This window comes from Venturia canescens, chromosome 3, assembly GCF_019457755.1.
Source record: "Venturia canescens isolate UGA chromosome 3, ASM1945775v1, whole genome shotgun sequence".
Classification (NCBI taxonomy): domain Eukaryota; kingdom Metazoa; phylum Arthropoda; class Insecta; order Hymenoptera; family Ichneumonidae; genus Venturia; species Venturia canescens.
The window spans coordinates 12,966,037-12,984,305 of NC_057423.1; the positions used below are offsets into that span (position 1 = coordinate 12,966,037).

Below are 18,269 nucleotides of genomic sequence, written 5' to 3' on the forward strand. Positions count from 1 at the left end.
TCCTCGCTGCTTCTATTCGATAGCTTCCTGAGTGAGACATTACTAAGCACCGGTGGTCTGACTATATTCACCATCGTTCTCAGTTAACGGACATGTGAATTCATGCTTTCGAGGTACTACATTAAAATCAAGCCCTCTCTCCATTATTCCTGCACATTATAACTGCAACAACCACAGTCATTTACATATTGCACAAAAAACCCTCCGAACAAGAAAGCTGAGCGTTGGTTTCTCATATTTTTTCCCTCATATCCATATTCCGTTTGTGAGAAAGTGAACTTTTTCCATTCGGTTTCTTGTAGGAATAACTTCGTTGCCAATTCTTAAGGAAGACGAAAAGAAATATACGACTCTTCGTATTTTGAGAAAGTCTTTTTCGAATACTGAAGAACGATTGGTCGAACGAAAAAACTTTGAAGAAATAATCGTGCAAAGACTCTCAGCGACGTCCAAAACAAATCTCGAAATTTCAAAGCGCGAATTCATTTTTCGATTTTTTCTTTACTCGCGAGTGATTATTTTTTTTGAGGATCCCAGTAGGAAAGATTTTAATGGGATGCACAAATACTGTGCAAAGCATAATAAGCATAATAATTAAGCAGCTGGTAAAAGTGTGATTCTAATAAGAATATCTTTAATATTGCATCAAGTATTCAATTGGTTGCTGTGATTAATGGAATACTTTGACATACAAGTCGTCCTCCGATAAAATCTGAAAAAAAAACTCATTAATATCTCATTTATTCACGGTGATGCGAAAGTTAATCTGGCGGTTAGTGAAATTTCTCGTTGAGCCTTAACGTTTATGTATGTGTGCATGTTTGTGTCGTAGAAAGAAGTGAAAGTAGCGGCTGCCAGTTGCATTTGGAAGGATGAATAAATGTAGGCAACGTTCATAACTAGTAATGAGGTTACTCGTGTTTTAATACGATATTTATTATTGAATCTATTGTGTTTCAGATTCGAGTGAGACCGTGGCAGAACGTACATATGGTGAGTTACACAAGAGCATGCTCGTGCGTTTATTCAAACTCGTATCTTATTCATTTATTTTATCGTGTGAGTTGAAAAATAACATCGCTAACGCGAGTGACTTGCGAAGCAGGGAACAAACATTTTCGGGTACATGGATTACAAATGTTTCTTATCGAAATTTGAGTCGTGAATTTAGTTTTACTTCTAAAACAAGCGGTTTTTTTTTCGTTTTCTTTTTCACTTTATCGAAACCGAAAGAGTTTTAATCAAAGAGAAATATTGAGCCCAAAAATTAGACTATCCTATGGCAATGGTTTTTCCGGACTTTTCGAAAAAGTCCGAGTAATTTTGGTCCAATCACTCGAGTCTGATATCAAAAAGATTATTTTCAAGTGAGTTACGAAATATTCTGCCACATCCTTGAAACGCTACTCACCGTAGAGTAGAGGCTGACCCGTCGAAAAATCGAGGCAAAGACTATCTCGAAGTCCGTTGAGCGCAGAGCGCGCAGAAACTAGCGGAGGCTTCGTCGGTTGTGGCCCGATGCTGATGGCAAAAAATGTCGGTGTCTTTTGTTTCCTTATGCGCTGTCCTTCCTTATTTACGATCCTACAGTCCTTCTATGAAGTTTCGTTTCGGCCAAGGGAACCATCGCATCACCTTGAAATCGAGAACGGTCATTGATTCGTTTGCTCCACTCTGCTTGCTCGAATAACCAAAATTCACGTCGTTTCTTACAAAATGTTCACGGAGAGTCACGCCAACACGACGAGACAAACATTCGTTTGTGTTCGTCTCATTACCTTGGCAGTGTTTCGGGCGTCTCTTTTTTTCCTTCATTTTCTCGTAAATCGTACTCGAGCGTGGAAACCCATTATAAATTGTGCGGTTACAAAAATTCGTATCGTTGTAATTCGACATACGAATTCATGAATTACAAGGACACTCGAACGATCGATCATTCTTAAACGTCAAATTATTGGAGTTTTTGAAACAACATTACAGTACAATGACTGTACAAGTACTCAAATGATCGTTTGTTTTTTGGACGACAAAAAATCGTAATATTCAACGTTACAAATAATGCTGCCATCAGTGAAGAAATTCTGACGAAAGCGTCTCATTTTTTTATTGTTCGTTTGTATTGGCCCGAAGTTGCGTGCAGTCGAAAACTCAAGTTTTGCTTCTTATTAATCTCGCCAATGCCAACATCATTCTTTGTTATTTTTCATAAATAGAATCGCTGCATTGTATTTTCCATTGGTACGAATGTGTACGAAATGTCCCGATGGTCGTGGATCAGGAAAAAAAATTGGGACGCATCCGGCGATCGTATTTTTCATTTCTTTCGATCTGATATTTGTGAGAGACTAAAAGAGAGAGAGAAAGAGAGAGAAGGTTCCCGTCGTCTGAATGACAACGTCGTATAATGCAACGTTATGCAGTTTGGCGCTGTATTTGGTCACTCGCAATTATGATTGGCCGTCAGGGCGGCGAAACACAGAGAGACCAGAAGCCGTAGCTAATGTCACGTAATAACCCTCTCCGCGTACGCTGCCCCATAGGCGCTTCCCTGGTGCGCGCGATGACCAAGTTCAACAGTTGGACGACGAAAATTGATAAAAAAAAACGAGCAGCGGCAAAAAACATTCACCGAAATAATTCTGAAACAATTCGTGAAAATATTCGCCGAGAAATTCGGACAAAAACTAAACACAACTGTAGGAATATTGGAACGATAATTTTTGAGGAAAACAACAAATTTTACGAAACCAAATGGGAAATCGTGTTGGTGAATAAATTTAATGAATAAATCTTCGTTTGAGGAATCTCTCATAAATTCGAGGAATGCGCAACAAGTGCGGACTCGGAAAGAAATTGCGTGGAATCATGGCTATTGTAAACGAGCGGTTAACATGGAGGGGAAAATGTGAATCGGTGCCCTCCAGAAAGCAGGGGACGAAAACTCCGTCACGTGTACGATCCAAGATTTTTCAAGCTCACTCGCAACTTTTCGCTCCAAATACTCCCACCATTTGCGATTTTATTGCGCGTAAGAAATCGTGCAGTTTCCACAAATTTACCGTTTTGGATATAAAATACTCATGAGATGAACAGGGAAAAGGAAAATTTCAATACCTTTCCGACGAGTAAGTTGATCCAGTAATGTGAACTGAAAACACGAAAATTTTTTGCAAAAACACGATCATTTTCGTGACTCGATGACAACAATTGTTCAAAATGTTTAAATGTTCACGTTGTCTATTATATATATTCGACAGTTATTATCTAGTGTAACATGTTCATAGTTTATTCTTAACTAAAAAAATAAGAAACTAGAAATAAGTGAAATATGGTTTGATGCTTCTTTTGTTTTGTTGCTTAATTTTTATTGCATTAAAAAATCTTGACGAAATAAGATCACGACATCAACCCCGATCCAACCGTTGATTTTAAGATCAATTTGTTTATCATTGGTTTGAATGTAAGTGGATATTTCATGGTGAAACAATTTCTCGCATTAATTTTGATCACATATGAGGTAATCGTGTCAGATTCAATTAATTATTGTATTAGTTGGCGATTTACTCATGCAAAAAGATCAAGCCACGATTAATACGTATGCTCCTGTTAGTCGTCTGACAAAATTTCAGTTGAAGTTCATACGTCGATTTTGTGAGAACTTGTTGGATGTATAATTCAAAAGTTTACTCGTTGTCGTGAATCTACAATTTATTCCAAATAATCAACTATTTATTGTGACTTTTGGTTTCAATCTTCCTATAAAATTAGCTTGAATTTTTTCCGATGCAAGAACCATGAATATTCTTCATCAATCAAGATAAATGAATATTCGAATCTATCCCCAGCATATTTAACAACAATTGATCTGCTCGTAGTTGAAACTAAATGTCATTTATTTTGATAGGAACGATGTACTTTTTGGACTAGAATAAAATGTAAGCTTCTCGACTCAGAAAAATCGAACGGAGAGCGAGAAACATTAGAAACAACTCGGCACGTATGGGTCGTGAGTAGAAAAAAACGGGGATCATTCTGATCAATATTATATAATTAATGAGCCTGAGATAGGCTGGATGATCGAGAGTTAATATCTGGCTGTTAATTTGTTCGGGAATGACTGTCAAATATATTATTGCACGGAGTGTGGTCCCAGGCCGACGTAGGGTGAGCCTCGAAAGAAGAAGTCTGTTAGACGACGGGTTAGTGAAGATTTGGAAGGGTCATGGGGGGATATACATAAAACGCGATGGTATTATATGCGTGCTTGGTGCTTTGAAGTGTCGAGGATCAACAGGTTTCCGCAGGTTATGAGTTTTAGAGAGTAAAACGTTTTGAATCCACCCTCACCCTCTGTCGAGGAGTGTATGAAATTCTATTGGGGTTGAGGCCGCGAATCATGTTGTGTAAAGGGGGCAACCAGTTCGTTTCTTATCTTTCTCATTCTTCCATCCGTGTCCGATGTTCTCCTCGTCTCGTAGACGCTTTTCCATGTCTGCAGGGGGTTGTTTTTCGCCCGGATAAGAAGAGCGAGAGAGAGGGAGGGAGCCGGTGAATACAAGATTGGCTTGTTGGTAGGCACATGCTGGCTCGATCGTTCCTCCTTCTCTAGTCCTGTTTTTCATGTACGGGGGTATCAAACGGTGCAGGGGTGGCCGATCTCGTCCAAAGTCCCTCTGACAGCCGATTAGGGGCAAGAAGCAGACGTAACCCCCAGCGGAAAACTTAAAATAACATCGTTCCATCATCCGGTGTGTCTTCATGACGACATCCAACAACCTACTTTCGTATTCCCTGTGTTAGAATCCCTTCCAGCTTTCCCACTCCCTCCTTAAATCCCCGCACTCTTCTACCCTCTGCTCCTTGTACCGTGCTCCAAAACCACCAACCTTACTGTACCTCGAAAGCTCCCCTTATCTATTGCTCCCTCTACTTCGCTGTCAGAACCCTTTCTACTGTCGCAGCGGGACTTAGCTCTTCAACACCGATCCTTCGACACATCATTATATACGTTTCCGGGCGGGGAATCACTGTACTCGAATTTCGGATTATCGCGCCAAATGGAACGAAGAAAAATACTTTTATTGAAACAAATCTGTCGAAAGATTTTTTAACGCAACGTTTTTGTTTGTTTTTTTTTTCTTAAGGAATCGAGTCACGTCAATTGTCACAAGATGTCAGTTTGTCGGTAGAATAATCCGGCAGTTGGAACAAAGTCATTTCTCCATCTTGGTGTAATGGTAAAAATAGAGAAAAAAGAGGAGAGAAGAGCAGTAAGGAAAAGCAAAAAGGGTCATTGCGGGAGTAGTCCGAGCAAACGAAGACGTTTTGAGCATCTTTGTTTTTCTTAGGACGCGATTCGCGTGAGAAAACAACAGGTCTCGTTATCAGCGAATGAAGAAAATGAAATAAAGATAAGAAAGAATATTTATTTTCTTAGGAGAAAAGAGCGCTGAGGTAAATTTAGTTGCGCGTTGCCGGATCGGAGTCCGACGTCGGTTGTCTTCGCGTTACGATAAATAGCCAGGGTACATTTGCGGCGTGTCGAAGTTGAGCACCTCTTCGATGCTCATTACAGTGTGTCCCGCCCCCGGCGGCGGGTAATCAGGATGTGGGGCGCGGGGCCCAAGAGGGCGGGGGTGGGTGACCTCGCCCGGGGCCTTACTATCCCCTCGACCCTTTCCTCGGCTTCACCTACATTGTCTTACCTCTTTTTCCCTATCTCTTTCACTCTATATCCTCGGCTTTTAGATCGCGTTCCCGCTCCCGCTTCGTCTTCTTCTTCTTCTTCTTCTTCTTCCTCCTCTGCTTCTCCACGCTTCATCTTCTTTCATCTTCGTATCCTCCCTTCTTCATCTTATTCTCGGTTGTTGAATGATGAGCCACTTGCTCGCTTCTTCTCTCAAACTCAACAGCAACTCCGTCTCACTTCTATGACTACCTGCCAACTCGATATGACCGGGTTCTTCGGACCGACCAAGAAAAGGTGTTTCTCTTTTCCTCTCTTTCTATCTTCGTCTCTTTCTCTCTCTACGAGCAGATTTTTCAAATCTCTCTACTTCTCATGAAGCTCTTGTAAACAAAGTCTCTGTGCTTGAGACTGATCTATCCGAGGTGAAGGCTGAATGCGCCCGGCTTAAGGAACAAAACAAGGAGCTTCTACTACATCAAACCACTGGATCTTCTGGCTCCAATCACCTCACAAACGACAAATCTCTTTTCGAAGTTATCATTTCTGGAATCCCGGCAGCGCTCTCTGATTCCCCTCGTATTCTCATCTCCAAAGTGTTTACTGCCCTCAATATTTCTGAGCATATGAGTGACATTTTTGAAATCCGACCCCTAGTGAAGAAAACCCAACAAAATATTGGGGATCGCCCCGTGCCCCAATCCCAATCTCATTCGTCAACGACTCGTCTTTCTTTCGTGATCACCTTTAAATCGTTGCTCGTTCGTAATCATGTTGTTTCGAAAAAACGCATTCTTAAGAATCTGACTGTTAAAGATGTCTTTGGTGTTAATCTCAGCAATAAGCTTTTTATCAGTGAATGTCTACCGTCCAATATTTATAATTTACTGCGTCTCGTTAAATCTAAGAGCAAAGATCTCAAATTTGAAGCAGTCTGGGCCACGTCGCATTCTGTAAATGTCCGCAGATCAAGTGGTTCTCCGGTCATCTCTCTTCAATCAGATTTGGACTTGGCTAAACTGAATTGACTACCAGTGAAGCCTAAGCAGCTGGCTTATTCTAATCTCTCTCTGAATGACGCCTCCCCCTCGCTCATTAAGATTTGTTGTTTCAACTCTAATTCATTATTAGGTCACATTGATGACGTCAGATCGAATTTCATAGACTCGTCCTGTCATGTCATAGCTATCTGTGAGTCTTGGCTCCATCCACTGATTTCCGATGATCTATTGAAACTTGCTAATTACTCACTGTTTAGAAATGACAGATCCCTGAAGAGAGGGGGTGGGGTCGCCTGTTACGTCCACGACTCTCTTAGAGTTAAGATACTGGCTAAGTCGGATAGTTCTGACATTAATGATCCGGAGTTTCTCATGCTTGATCTGCGTACATCGGCCGGAGACTCTTTATTTTTCTCCTGTATGTATAGACGACCTAAAGGTCATCTTTTCAATAATTTTTCAAATGTTTTCTCTCGTTTTTCATACTCATACGAAAATCTTATAATTTGTGGCGATCTGAATTGTAATCTCCGCTCTACAAACTTTGAAGCGACATTTCTGCGAAACCTCGTCAATTCCCTCTCGCTTAATCTATTAGATTCTGGTCCAACACATCACACGTTATCCTCCGACTCAACTCTTGATGTTTTTATTGTCGATGATGTCACTAAAGCAAAAAATTTTTCGAAATCTGACTCCCCTTTTATCGCGGGACATGATCTTCTCACTCTCATCTACGCTTTTCCGGCGCCTGCAATATCTTCACGTTATGTCACGCGCCGCTCAATTAAACATTTGAATTCTGAGCTTTTCCTAAATACTTTTTCGTCTCACATTGATTCCCTATTGCCCTCCCTCTCTTCGACTGCAACTCCTCCTGAAATTGATTATCAAGTACTCTCTCTAAATCAAGCCTTTTCCTACTCTCTCGACACACATGCACCTTTCTGCACTTTCCTCAGTCGCAAAAATCCTGCCCCATGGATTACAATTGCTCTGAAATCTCGCTTAAAGTATCGCTCTATTTTATATAAACGTGCTAAACGAAAAGGTTCAATTCTAGCAATGGCTATTTATAGGCAGTATCGGGACAAGCTGGCGTCTGACGTGAGACTGGCTAAAAATGAATATTATCTCCGTAGACTTGCACATTCTTCAAACTCCTCCACTCTCTGGAAAGAGCTTTCCACCTTGGGGTTGGTGCGATCGTCTCCCACCACCCCTTTTTCCTATTTCTCTCCGAATCAGCTCAACTCATTTTTTGCTAACATCTCCAATGCCTCTCCACCCTGTGATTTGACTTTGCTCCTTAATCGTCTTTCTGCCCTGCCTCCTCCTCCCTTCGAATTTCGCTTCACTCTAATCTCAGCTGCTGATATCAATTCCCTGCTCCCCCCCTCTCACACCTCTCTCACAGAAGGTCCGGACGGAATTTCCCTTTTCTTTCTGCACAAGATTATTCCGAAATACTCTTCGCTCCTCGCTACTGTATTCAATAACTCCTTCTCCTCCTCCTATTTCCCTTCTTCCTGGAAGCGTGCATTTATTCGTCCACTCCTCAAAATAAATCCTCCTCTTTCTGAATCTGATTGTCGTCCAATAGCCAACTTGTCTGAACTCTCCAAACTCCTTGAAAAGATTGCTTCGTCTCAAATTAATGCATTTCTCCACTCTCACTCTATTCTTGACAACCGTCAATCTGGGTATCGCAAGGGGTTTTCTACTCAAACCGCTCTTCTACGCATCTGTTCGGATGTTCGTAGGGCAGTTGACACCAGACGACTCACGCTCCTTGTCTTGTTTGATTTTTCCAAAGCTTTTGATACTGTTCCTCACATTAATCTGCTTATTAAACTACGAACTCTTGGATTCTCTGTGGATGCTATTCTCTGGTTTTTCTCTTATTTAACTGGGAGATCTCAGGCCGTGAGAGATGATAACAACAATTGCTCTTCGTTTATTCACACCTCCTCTGGTGTCCCGCAGGGATCTGTGCTTGGCCCTCTCTTATTTTCCTTATTCATGAACGACATCTCGACTGAGCTACGCTACTGCCAGCACATGATCTATGCTGATGACACACAGATCTACCTTTCTTGTTTTCCATCCGACCTTGCTCTCGGAATTGAGAGAGTCTCAATGGATGTCAAATCTATTGCTGATTTTGCCGATCGTAACGGTATCAAACTCAATCTTTCTAAGAGCAAAATTCTCATCCTAGGAAGCAACGCCTATATTAGTCAGCTAAATCTGAATTCTCTTCCACCTATCGTGATCAATGGTGCTCAGCTTCCCTATGTCACTGAGGCTAAGAATCTGGGTGTTACTATGTCGGCAAATTTGTCCTGGCATGGCCACATTCGAGAGATTTCTCGCAAAGTCAACTTTGCTCTGTATAAACTGAGCTACCACAAGCGGGCCTTACTCCTTCCTGTAAAAATTGCCACTGTCAAAACTCTCATATTTCCAATTATCGATTACTGTTCCCTTGTTTATAATGATCTTACTTCAGAGCTTAATAACAAACTTGAAAAGCTCATCAATGCGGCAATCAGATTCATATTTGACCTCCGTCGCGATGAACATATAACTCCCTATCGTAGGCGCTTGGGCTGGCTGTCGGTTCGTTCGAGAAGGCTTTACTTTCTCGCTATCTCTACCTTCAGTATCCTTCGTGGAAATGCCCCCCAATACCTATGTGAGCTTTTCTCTCGTCCTCTCCCCTCCTCCAGACCAACCAGAAATCGAATCCCTGATACTTTTGTTGTCCCTTCTCATCGTACTTCTACCTATCGAAATTCTTTCCCACTTGCTTCCATTTATTTTTGGCACTCGCTTCCCGTATGCATCACTTCAGCTCCTTCTCTCTCTTCCTTCAAATCTCAACTTTTTTCCTACCTTTTTGAACTTGAAGGGACTCTCTGAAATACTTCTACTCAGTCCAGAAACTTAATTATTTACTTAAAACTTCCATTATTTTAACTTAACTTTAAATGTTAAATTATTTTTTACTCTTTGGAGCTAAGCTTATGAAATTTTACTTATCCTCTCGCAACTCTGTTCTTTGATTTACTAGCTTCTGTTGACTGATGATTTTGTTTCCTTTTTCTCACGTTTTGCTGGCTTCCTCTGATACTGCTTTTCCCCCTTTTGGGAGTGATAAACCCATGCGTTATCATTGTATCTGTCTTAGTTATAACCCTTACTGCGTGTCTTATATTGTATACTAGTCTTAAGCTATTATTACTACCCTTAATTGCTACTGTACCTAACATTATCATCATTCTTTTATTATTGTTTTTTCTGCTATCTTGAGTATTCCAAATTATGTTTCTAAACTTCTTTTCTTGTATATTACCTAATTACTTACTTCCATTATTATTATTTTATTATTATATTACTTTATATTTTGTTGTTCTATTTTATTTTATTTTATTTTACTTTTATCTTATTATATTTATCATATTATATTATTATTATTATTATTATTAATATTATTATATTTTATATTTATATTTACTGTCTTTTCTACTTTAATGTTTTTATACCATCACTGTTTTATTTGATCTACTATTTTAAGACTTTTTACTGTCTTCTATGTATTTACATAATTGGCCCAATGGAATGTTCTCCGTGGCCTAATAAACTCAATCAATCAATCAATCTCCCTCTCCCATTTTGCTCACTCTGAAATGACGGCCTTGCCGATCACTTTGCATTCACGACGTATTCCTAACGAAATTAGAGGAAGTGGCGTTCGTTCACACCTGCACATCCATTGCCATTGGGTGAGCATTCGCTATTCTTCTGATTCGAAAAATAATATTACTGCACTGCGCTAGCATCAATGACTCTTTTATTTTTTCATGGTTTTTTGACTTTGTCGCGATGAAACGGATCAATGAAGTTACGGAGACGCTGCTTTCTCTTTTTTTTCTTATCGAATTTTTTCCTCCGAATTTCAAGAACGGAAGAAGCCTCGCGTTGAAAGTGTTGTGACTCGTGTGTCGGTTCGATATGAATCATAAACTCGTATCAGCCGATTCCCCCTTTTCTTTGATGTCTTCTTTCAACACCTCCGATATGGTGATATACGTTTATAGTTGGACCAATTTGACAACTGTATCCAAACACACCTTCCGACTAATTCTTCGAGGAACGCTCCGAGGAGAGACCCCCATCACTGAATCGGGCCAAGATAACGATCGACGCTCTTGGAGCTCCACGAGAAGCTCCGGTCATTTGATATTCGGTGGACAAAGTTGTGAATTGCTCTTCTTCAAGGCTCAAATACAGAAACAATTATAATCGTTGGAAGAATGTGCAATAAAGAAAAAATATTCATTTGAAAAGTTCAAACGATTTGAATAAACCTGGAAATAAATTACACGATTAAATTGAGTCTGACCGAAGCCAACATTGATTTTAACAATAAATTATGAATTTTCCGTATCCGAATTCCTATTTTGAGCACCAACCCAGTAATTAATAGTCTTGGAAGCTACTTGGGCTAATAATAATAATAATTATCTCGAGGATGATGCTTTTTTTGAAGTGGTCGAAAATTGCATAGGGGCGAACGGGCCCTGGGCAAGGAACCTTGCCAGGTGATCGTAAGCGGAAACTTTGCCCTTGTTTCGAGCACGCTCCATCTTTATAGCGATGAAAATGCATTCCGGCCTCGGTGAGGCGCTCTTGATACGTGATTTTTATATATTTTCGATGATCTTTTATGTCACACTGATTCATTGTGAGTCTATGAAGAGCAATTAAGCATTGGTGAGCAGTCCGAGGGTCGGAACAGTGCGATGGTCGTTTTGTAACAAAAAGGCACGATTATCATTGAATTCCCACGACGATTCGCACCTTCGTGACTCCGTTCGAGACAAACGTCGTTCATAATTAAAATCTCCATTAAATTGTCCAAGGAAAAGTGAGTCCGGACCTCGGATTATTCGTATATAGCTTCGCGTCGAATTTTATGTTTCACCTCGCAGCTTGTAATCACAATGTTTTTTAATAAGAACTGAGAAACTGCGGGAAGGAAGTTACTGATAATGCTATCAGATAGCAACACACATATTTACGAGGGTCTAGCATTATCACACGTAATTCATAGCAAATTCATTTAAATCCCAGCGGCATTTTCCATAACTCGATAAAAAAATAGGAATCGTGATAAAAAGTGTTCGTCAGAAGAGTAAATGTAGTTTATTTAATACGCAGAAAGTGCACACGGCGACATTAGCGGTGCTAAGAGTTTCCCGGAAAACGATAACGGGCTCCTAACGCCGAAGAAGTTTATCCTTCCAGAATCAAGTATAGTTTGATTAGCGATAACTTTGATGACGCGTATGTTTTGTATGAATCGAGTTCATACTCTTTTTATATATCGCTCGCAGTGGTGGATTTTTTCCTTTGCTGCTCTTCCGACGAGACGATTAGATTACGACGTTTTCAATGGAAGATCGCGATCGGTCTATGTGTGTGTGTATGTGTGTCTGGCGCAGAGAGAGAGAGAGAGAGGAGAGCAAGGAATAGCTGAGGAAGGGAGGATTATCGTTGAGGAGAGTAACGAGAGTCACTAAACGTTGGAAGGTGCACACTCCCATGGATTTATACCGCGCAGGAGTGTACCTGTGTGCGAGACTTGTGCCGCACTTGCTGCTGGCTCTCTCGCGCTGCGCGATCCCTTCTTCTTCTTCTCATCTTCTTTGCTCATTCTTTGGTTCGCCCTGAAGAGACGCTTCGGAGAACTCCGGCTGTCCGGCATCTGAAACACGTCTGATGGGGCCTCAACGCATCACGTCCGCGGAACCAGAAAAAAAGTTAACGCCGGTGTCGTCCTAGCGACAAACAGGTACCCCGGGACGAGAGGGATTCTCTCTCTGCTTCCAAGTCCAATGCCCTTCGAGAAAGATACCTTCCAAGATTCTTTTGCTCTTTCTATATGGGAGCGACACTAGGATCGATTTCAAGAGTGTTACCGATTGAGCAAGCCCCGGAAAAGTGGCCTGCGTCGATGTTGATTCACCTCCCATCCTCGAGGACCGATTTTTTCCTGGTACATTTTCACGGATCGATTCAAACCTTCCCTTCATTAGACAGCAATGAAAAAACAATTAGTCTACTGACCCTCCGTAACGGAGGCGACGGATAAACTCGCGAGAATAAACGTCGCTGACGCTCGCGGGGCGTAGTAGCGAGCCTTGATTGACACGGCAAATAAATAAGCCACGTAGAAATAAGCTTAAGGCACTTGTTTCGTCCTTGGATCAATGGAAATTGGACGACTTTATCGACCTTATCCGGATGAACGAATTCTTCAAGTGCGAGTCTTGCGAACGCGAATCTGAAATTGTAAACGCGCTCCATTTCGAGAAAACTCGAATAGGCCTTTTCCGCTACCTGCTGGTGTGAATCTTTTGGACTTATGAGACTACAGAATCAACTCGATGAAGAGTGCTTTTCTCGCTCTTCCGCCAGAGGGATGGGAACGAGTCCACGATCCAGGGTGCCACAAGCTAATGGCATCCTTCAGTGAAGTCTCTCCCATTAAGAAAACGTAGAAAAATCTTTCTGGCATTCTCACTCTGTCTTTATCTCCGAGATTGCTGCGGAAGCTTCTCACTCATACTCGATATGGACGACGACGCATTTCATATATTCGCAGGGGCCATGCCTGTCTCTGGACGAGCGTTCTTCGGCGGAAAGACAAGGTTCTACCGAAAAGGGAAAGAAAGGTTGATTTGGGAGAGCGCAAAAAACTCTACCTTCGCTCGTCGATTCTTCCTTCATTTTTTGCCTCCCGTTTCTTCTTTTTTCTCATTCGAATATTGGTTTTCTTTATTTCGATACACTGCCCATGATCCATGTGACACTCATGGCGCTTTTCCGCATCCTTCGTTTGCTTCATTCGACTTCTAGAGCTTCGATTCTGCAATTATTTCGAAGTCTCCATCGTTATTTTTCCCCCAATTCTTGCGTACGGTTTCCAATCAGCTGTCCTCATGACCTCTTCGCTCGACAGGAACCAAGCGGCCAAATGATCCTTCAAAATAACGAAATGAATTAGGACAAATCGAGCGAGCAGCGAGCAGGTGTCGAGTTATCAAGGGACCAGGGAATCGGACGCACGAGCAGGCGTAAATAATGATGAGCAAAGTTTAAGACGCTTGAGTACTGGACACGAGAGAATCGTAACTCGCGAGGCCTCGACTCCCAACAAACACATATTGATAACCGATGCTGGCCGTAGGCATTGAGTGAAGAGGCTCCTTTGCTCATCCGTTAAGGGAATACTGAATCCGGAATCATGAATGAACTATGCAAGAAGACGAGAGAGAGAGAGAGAAAGAGAGAAGGAGAAGAGGAGAAGCGACAGAGGAGTCTCAGCCGCCACAGCAGCGACACAGCCCTATTATTTAGCATAGCCACTTTTTCAGTTCGCCACCCTGTTCCTCTCAGTCCCCCCGAGCCGTCCCTCTCGTTCTCATCGGACGGGCGGCGTTGTCTTTGTAGCCCCGCTCGATGGATGATGACGATGCAGAGGTGGACACAGTGGCGTCGCCGACGAGCGAGTCCCACTGCTTCCCATCAAGCTACCATACAACTTTAAACTCTTTCCGCCGCCGCCGCCGCCGCCGCTCTAGATACCCCGAAGTTTTAAAACCGCAGCAGCAGCAGCAGCCCCCTTCAACCTCAGAATAAATATATGCGCGTATTGTGAAGTGTGCGGATCCTTCAGCATCTGACGTTTCTTTTGTGGACCGCGACATTTTTGCGGCATAACAATCATCCTCTCTGTTTCCAAGCATTCCCTTCCTTCTCATATAAAATGAAAGGCAAATATTGCCGGGAGTATCATTACGATTGAATAATAATATCTCGTTCCTATAAACATCGATTATCGATTTTTGTACCGCTCATGAAAATTTCATGTACTTCTCGTCTCCACTAAAAATTTAACAGAGCCACTAAATAATGTTATTGAAGTTAGTTTTTTTCGTGTCTTACCTTAATTTAGCTTCCATGGTGCTTTTAAGATGAAAGTGGCCCTACTCAAGGCTTCCCGATTTTCTCTTCTCTCCCGATTTAATTATTATCATTCTCGACATAAACGCCACTGGACATCAAATCAGAGGGCTTTTCTCTCCCATTTCTACCTTTACGACTTTTTTGTTCCCTCTCGTTATTTAAAGGGTTCTTCCGGCTTCCCACCGCTGTGATTCGATGAAAGTCGGTTTTACTGGGAAATAACTAATTCGCTTTCCAAGTCAAGCATTTAGAGAATTCCGGTGGATTGGACAAACGACAAATTGAATATTTGTCACAAACATTTAAGGAAACCGTTCCCAAGGGAATTCTTGCACTTCTGAAATCCGCTCAGAATGATTAACGTCAAATTTAAAGTGCACACAAAGATGAAAAATTAAACGTTTTCGGATACATTTACCGCAGCATATCCAGTGTTTTTCCAACTTAAAACGTCGCACGTTCGTTCGTTTTGAAATAGCGTAGCGTTAGGAAAAACGCTCGGTTTCGTCTCTGTGTTGGGTGGTCACTGTTCGCGCAGAGCTAATCGCTCACGAAAGACCTCGGTGCACAGGTTCTACCGTATGTTGTCGCTGCTTTGACAGCCAGAAGCAATCAAGCGAACAATGACACTGTGATTCAAGCATGTCAGTGTTGAACATTGTCCAAGACGGATTGGTCTTCTCCATTCCAGACTATATACACCTTTTTACCTTTTCCGTCCAACGTTTTTTCGTCAATTCTTTCTACCGTGGACTCGATGCACGATTACCGTTACCGTCGTTCCTCCGCACCAACGTACAGCTACCTGCTGCTGCATTAAAGACCCACCGAGAGACTTCTCCTCAATGAAATAACCGTCGAGCTCACCTACCCAGTAATCTTCAACACGTTCAACTATCCAGACTGCTCTTCGAATAGAAAATCCTAAAATGGTTTTCACTTCAGTCACCCGCATTCTAGTCTGCCCTCGATCCTGATTAAGAATCGTTAACTTCCTTTACCTTTCATCATTTATCATTTCAACAATTCCCTCATTTTCCACATCTGTATTTTAAACGAATGGACTCTCTTAAGATGCTGCATGATCTTCCAAATGTGCTTGGGTCAACTTTTTACAGAGCCTGACTTAGTTCATTACTTGATCCTTCCACGACACGTTTACCTTTCTTCGGACTAACTTTTACAATTCCAGATATAATGGCTTCTATTTCGCTTGCCTGACTTTAACCTTTAACCTTTATCGATTCAAGATCACCGAGTTTGCTTACTTTTTGTTATTTTCTCGGTTTTTCTAGATGCAATGAAGTGTCAAATTCGCATTCTAATGGAGTTGAATTTTGATGAATTTATATCTAATTCATTCAATATTTATCGATGACTTTACTCTTCCTGCAAACAACAAAAACAAAAACAACAAAAACTTGTTGTTTGATCAATGGTTCATTCTTTGAATTGAGTAGTAATATCGATTGGTGTTGACAGTGAAGATGGTCACATTGCCTTTGACTAGTTCGGATATTTGGATGAATATTAGATATAAAAGAAAAAAAGGAACAAACGAAGTAAAGACGTTTGTTTATTTGCGGAGACAATTTTTCTTCGACGAATCAATTATCATAATACTTTTCCTCCTAATTACTGAATCCTCATCAAATTCCTATTGGCTTTCAGAAATCATAAGTTTTCTTGAACCGAAAGTGGTTTATTTTAACAAACAAGAAATGGCAACTTTTATGCCCATTTTAATTAAGAGATCAAATTGTTCATTATTGATGAGTCAATAGGCGAGTATTTGGAAAAGCGGTGCATTTTTATCAGAAATGATTCTGAACCGGATTGAATTTGTTATCGCAGTGAATGAAGTGAGTGTAAATTTTTTTGTAATGAAAAAAGAAAATAATTTTCGTGGCATGTATGTAGAGTCTTGAATGGTAATGTGAAACGGAATGAACAAAGGGTGAAAGCTGAAAAGAAAAAGAGCAGATAATTTAACGACATTTTTCAATTATTGTCGGAAGCGTGCTGCGGTTTCGGAGTCTGCGAGGAGCCTCGGAACTCGATTACCCGAACCACTGATCCGGCAAACGACTATTAATAGTATTTCGTGTCGATGATCTGCATCTTGGGTTCGGCGTCGATTCTGGCGGGAACGAAACCGATGCACCGAAGAGAGTATAGGAAGGGGAAGCCAGTTCAAAGTAACCGGGAATTCGTGTTGTAACGTTAAGTTTAACCAGAAGAAATGACGAGAGCTCAGCGAGCGAGTGCGATCGAAAGATGGAAAAAAATCGCCGGATGAATCTCCGAATTGATTACAAAACAACGATCGGAACGTGTCCAAAAGCCACGATGTACGTTTTAATAAATCCTTAAAATAATGCAATACGTACAGAGTTTTTTTTTCACTTTTTCATTTATCGAAATTTTAGCTTTAAAGGATATGAAAAAAATAATTTTCCGTCATTTCTGTGTTATAAATAGAGCAGTTCAAATCACTGGATGTGCTCTCTAAATTAGAATAATATTGGCTAAATCAACTATTCAATGCTATACTAATAGCAGCTTATAGTTAATACTGGAAAAGTTAAAATAAAAAAAAAATTCTGTATCGCCCAATGAAACGATTGTTATTTTAATTGAAAGTCGAATAATATTGTAAACAATCGTAAAAATAGCAACGCATCTGTCACGAGTGACGATTGAAAGTTGCACGCAATGTTCATTACTCGACAATAAATTGATCATGGATCGTCTAAAAGAAGAATTATAAATACGGTGACCAAAGTACGAAAAGAAAAAAAAATAAGAATGCGTCCTTGCGGGCATCGTGAGCCTCTCAAAGTTGGCCGCGCGAGCGAAAGACACACAAATCAGGCGCAAAGCCGATCAATTAAACGGCAGGCCACCGATGCTTGTTGGGCTGCGTGCATTATAACCGGTAATTATCTGTAATTAAATATTGGTCAGACTGCGGGGGCTTTCGAAGATCGGCGCACTACTACAGGCGCTCGGGCATTTCATATTGTTAAACCGGTGACGTCGGCTCGACGATTATGTGTGTTTCGAGACCGTGATTCGCGTATATATACACCATCCGATTTTTTACTTCCTCCGTCCTTCGCTCTCGTATATTCAGCATTAATTATTTGCCCTGAAAATATTCGATTTATCTTCACCGAAAATCAAATGTATTTCTCTTGTCTTTTTCCAACGTTACTTCAGTACAAAAGTGCATGATAATTAAAATGACGCATGTACATTTTTTTTTACAATTACCACGAAGAAGTTCACTCACAGCTCAAGGGTTGTTCCAAAAGTCCTGAAGTTCCAAGGTCTTTTAGATCCTGAAATTTCAAAGAGAAAAGTCCTTGGCCATTTTTCATTTCGATCAAGCGTTAATGAGTTATCAATTAAACAGTATACGAACCAATCGACTGCGTCAACGACCAGCAAAAGAGGGAGTAGGGCGTGGCTGCGCCACTGAACTGCGAGGGGCGGGTCGCTCCCCCCACTCCACACTCTTTTTATACAACTCGGCTAATTGG

General features: G+C 41.1%; 1 protein-coding gene across 1 annotated transcript in view; it reads left to right on the forward strand.

The window, feature by feature from the left end:
- LOC122408030 (uncharacterized) overlaps window positions 1-18,269 on the forward strand; it is a 151,702-nt gene that overhangs the window by 23,321 nt on the left and 110,112 nt on the right. The window contains exon 2 of the mRNA XM_043414561.1: window positions 961-993. Within this exon, the coding sequence (XP_043270496.1) occupies window positions 961-993 (33 nt within the window). The remainder of the gene's footprint in view (window positions 1-960; window positions 994-18,269) is intronic.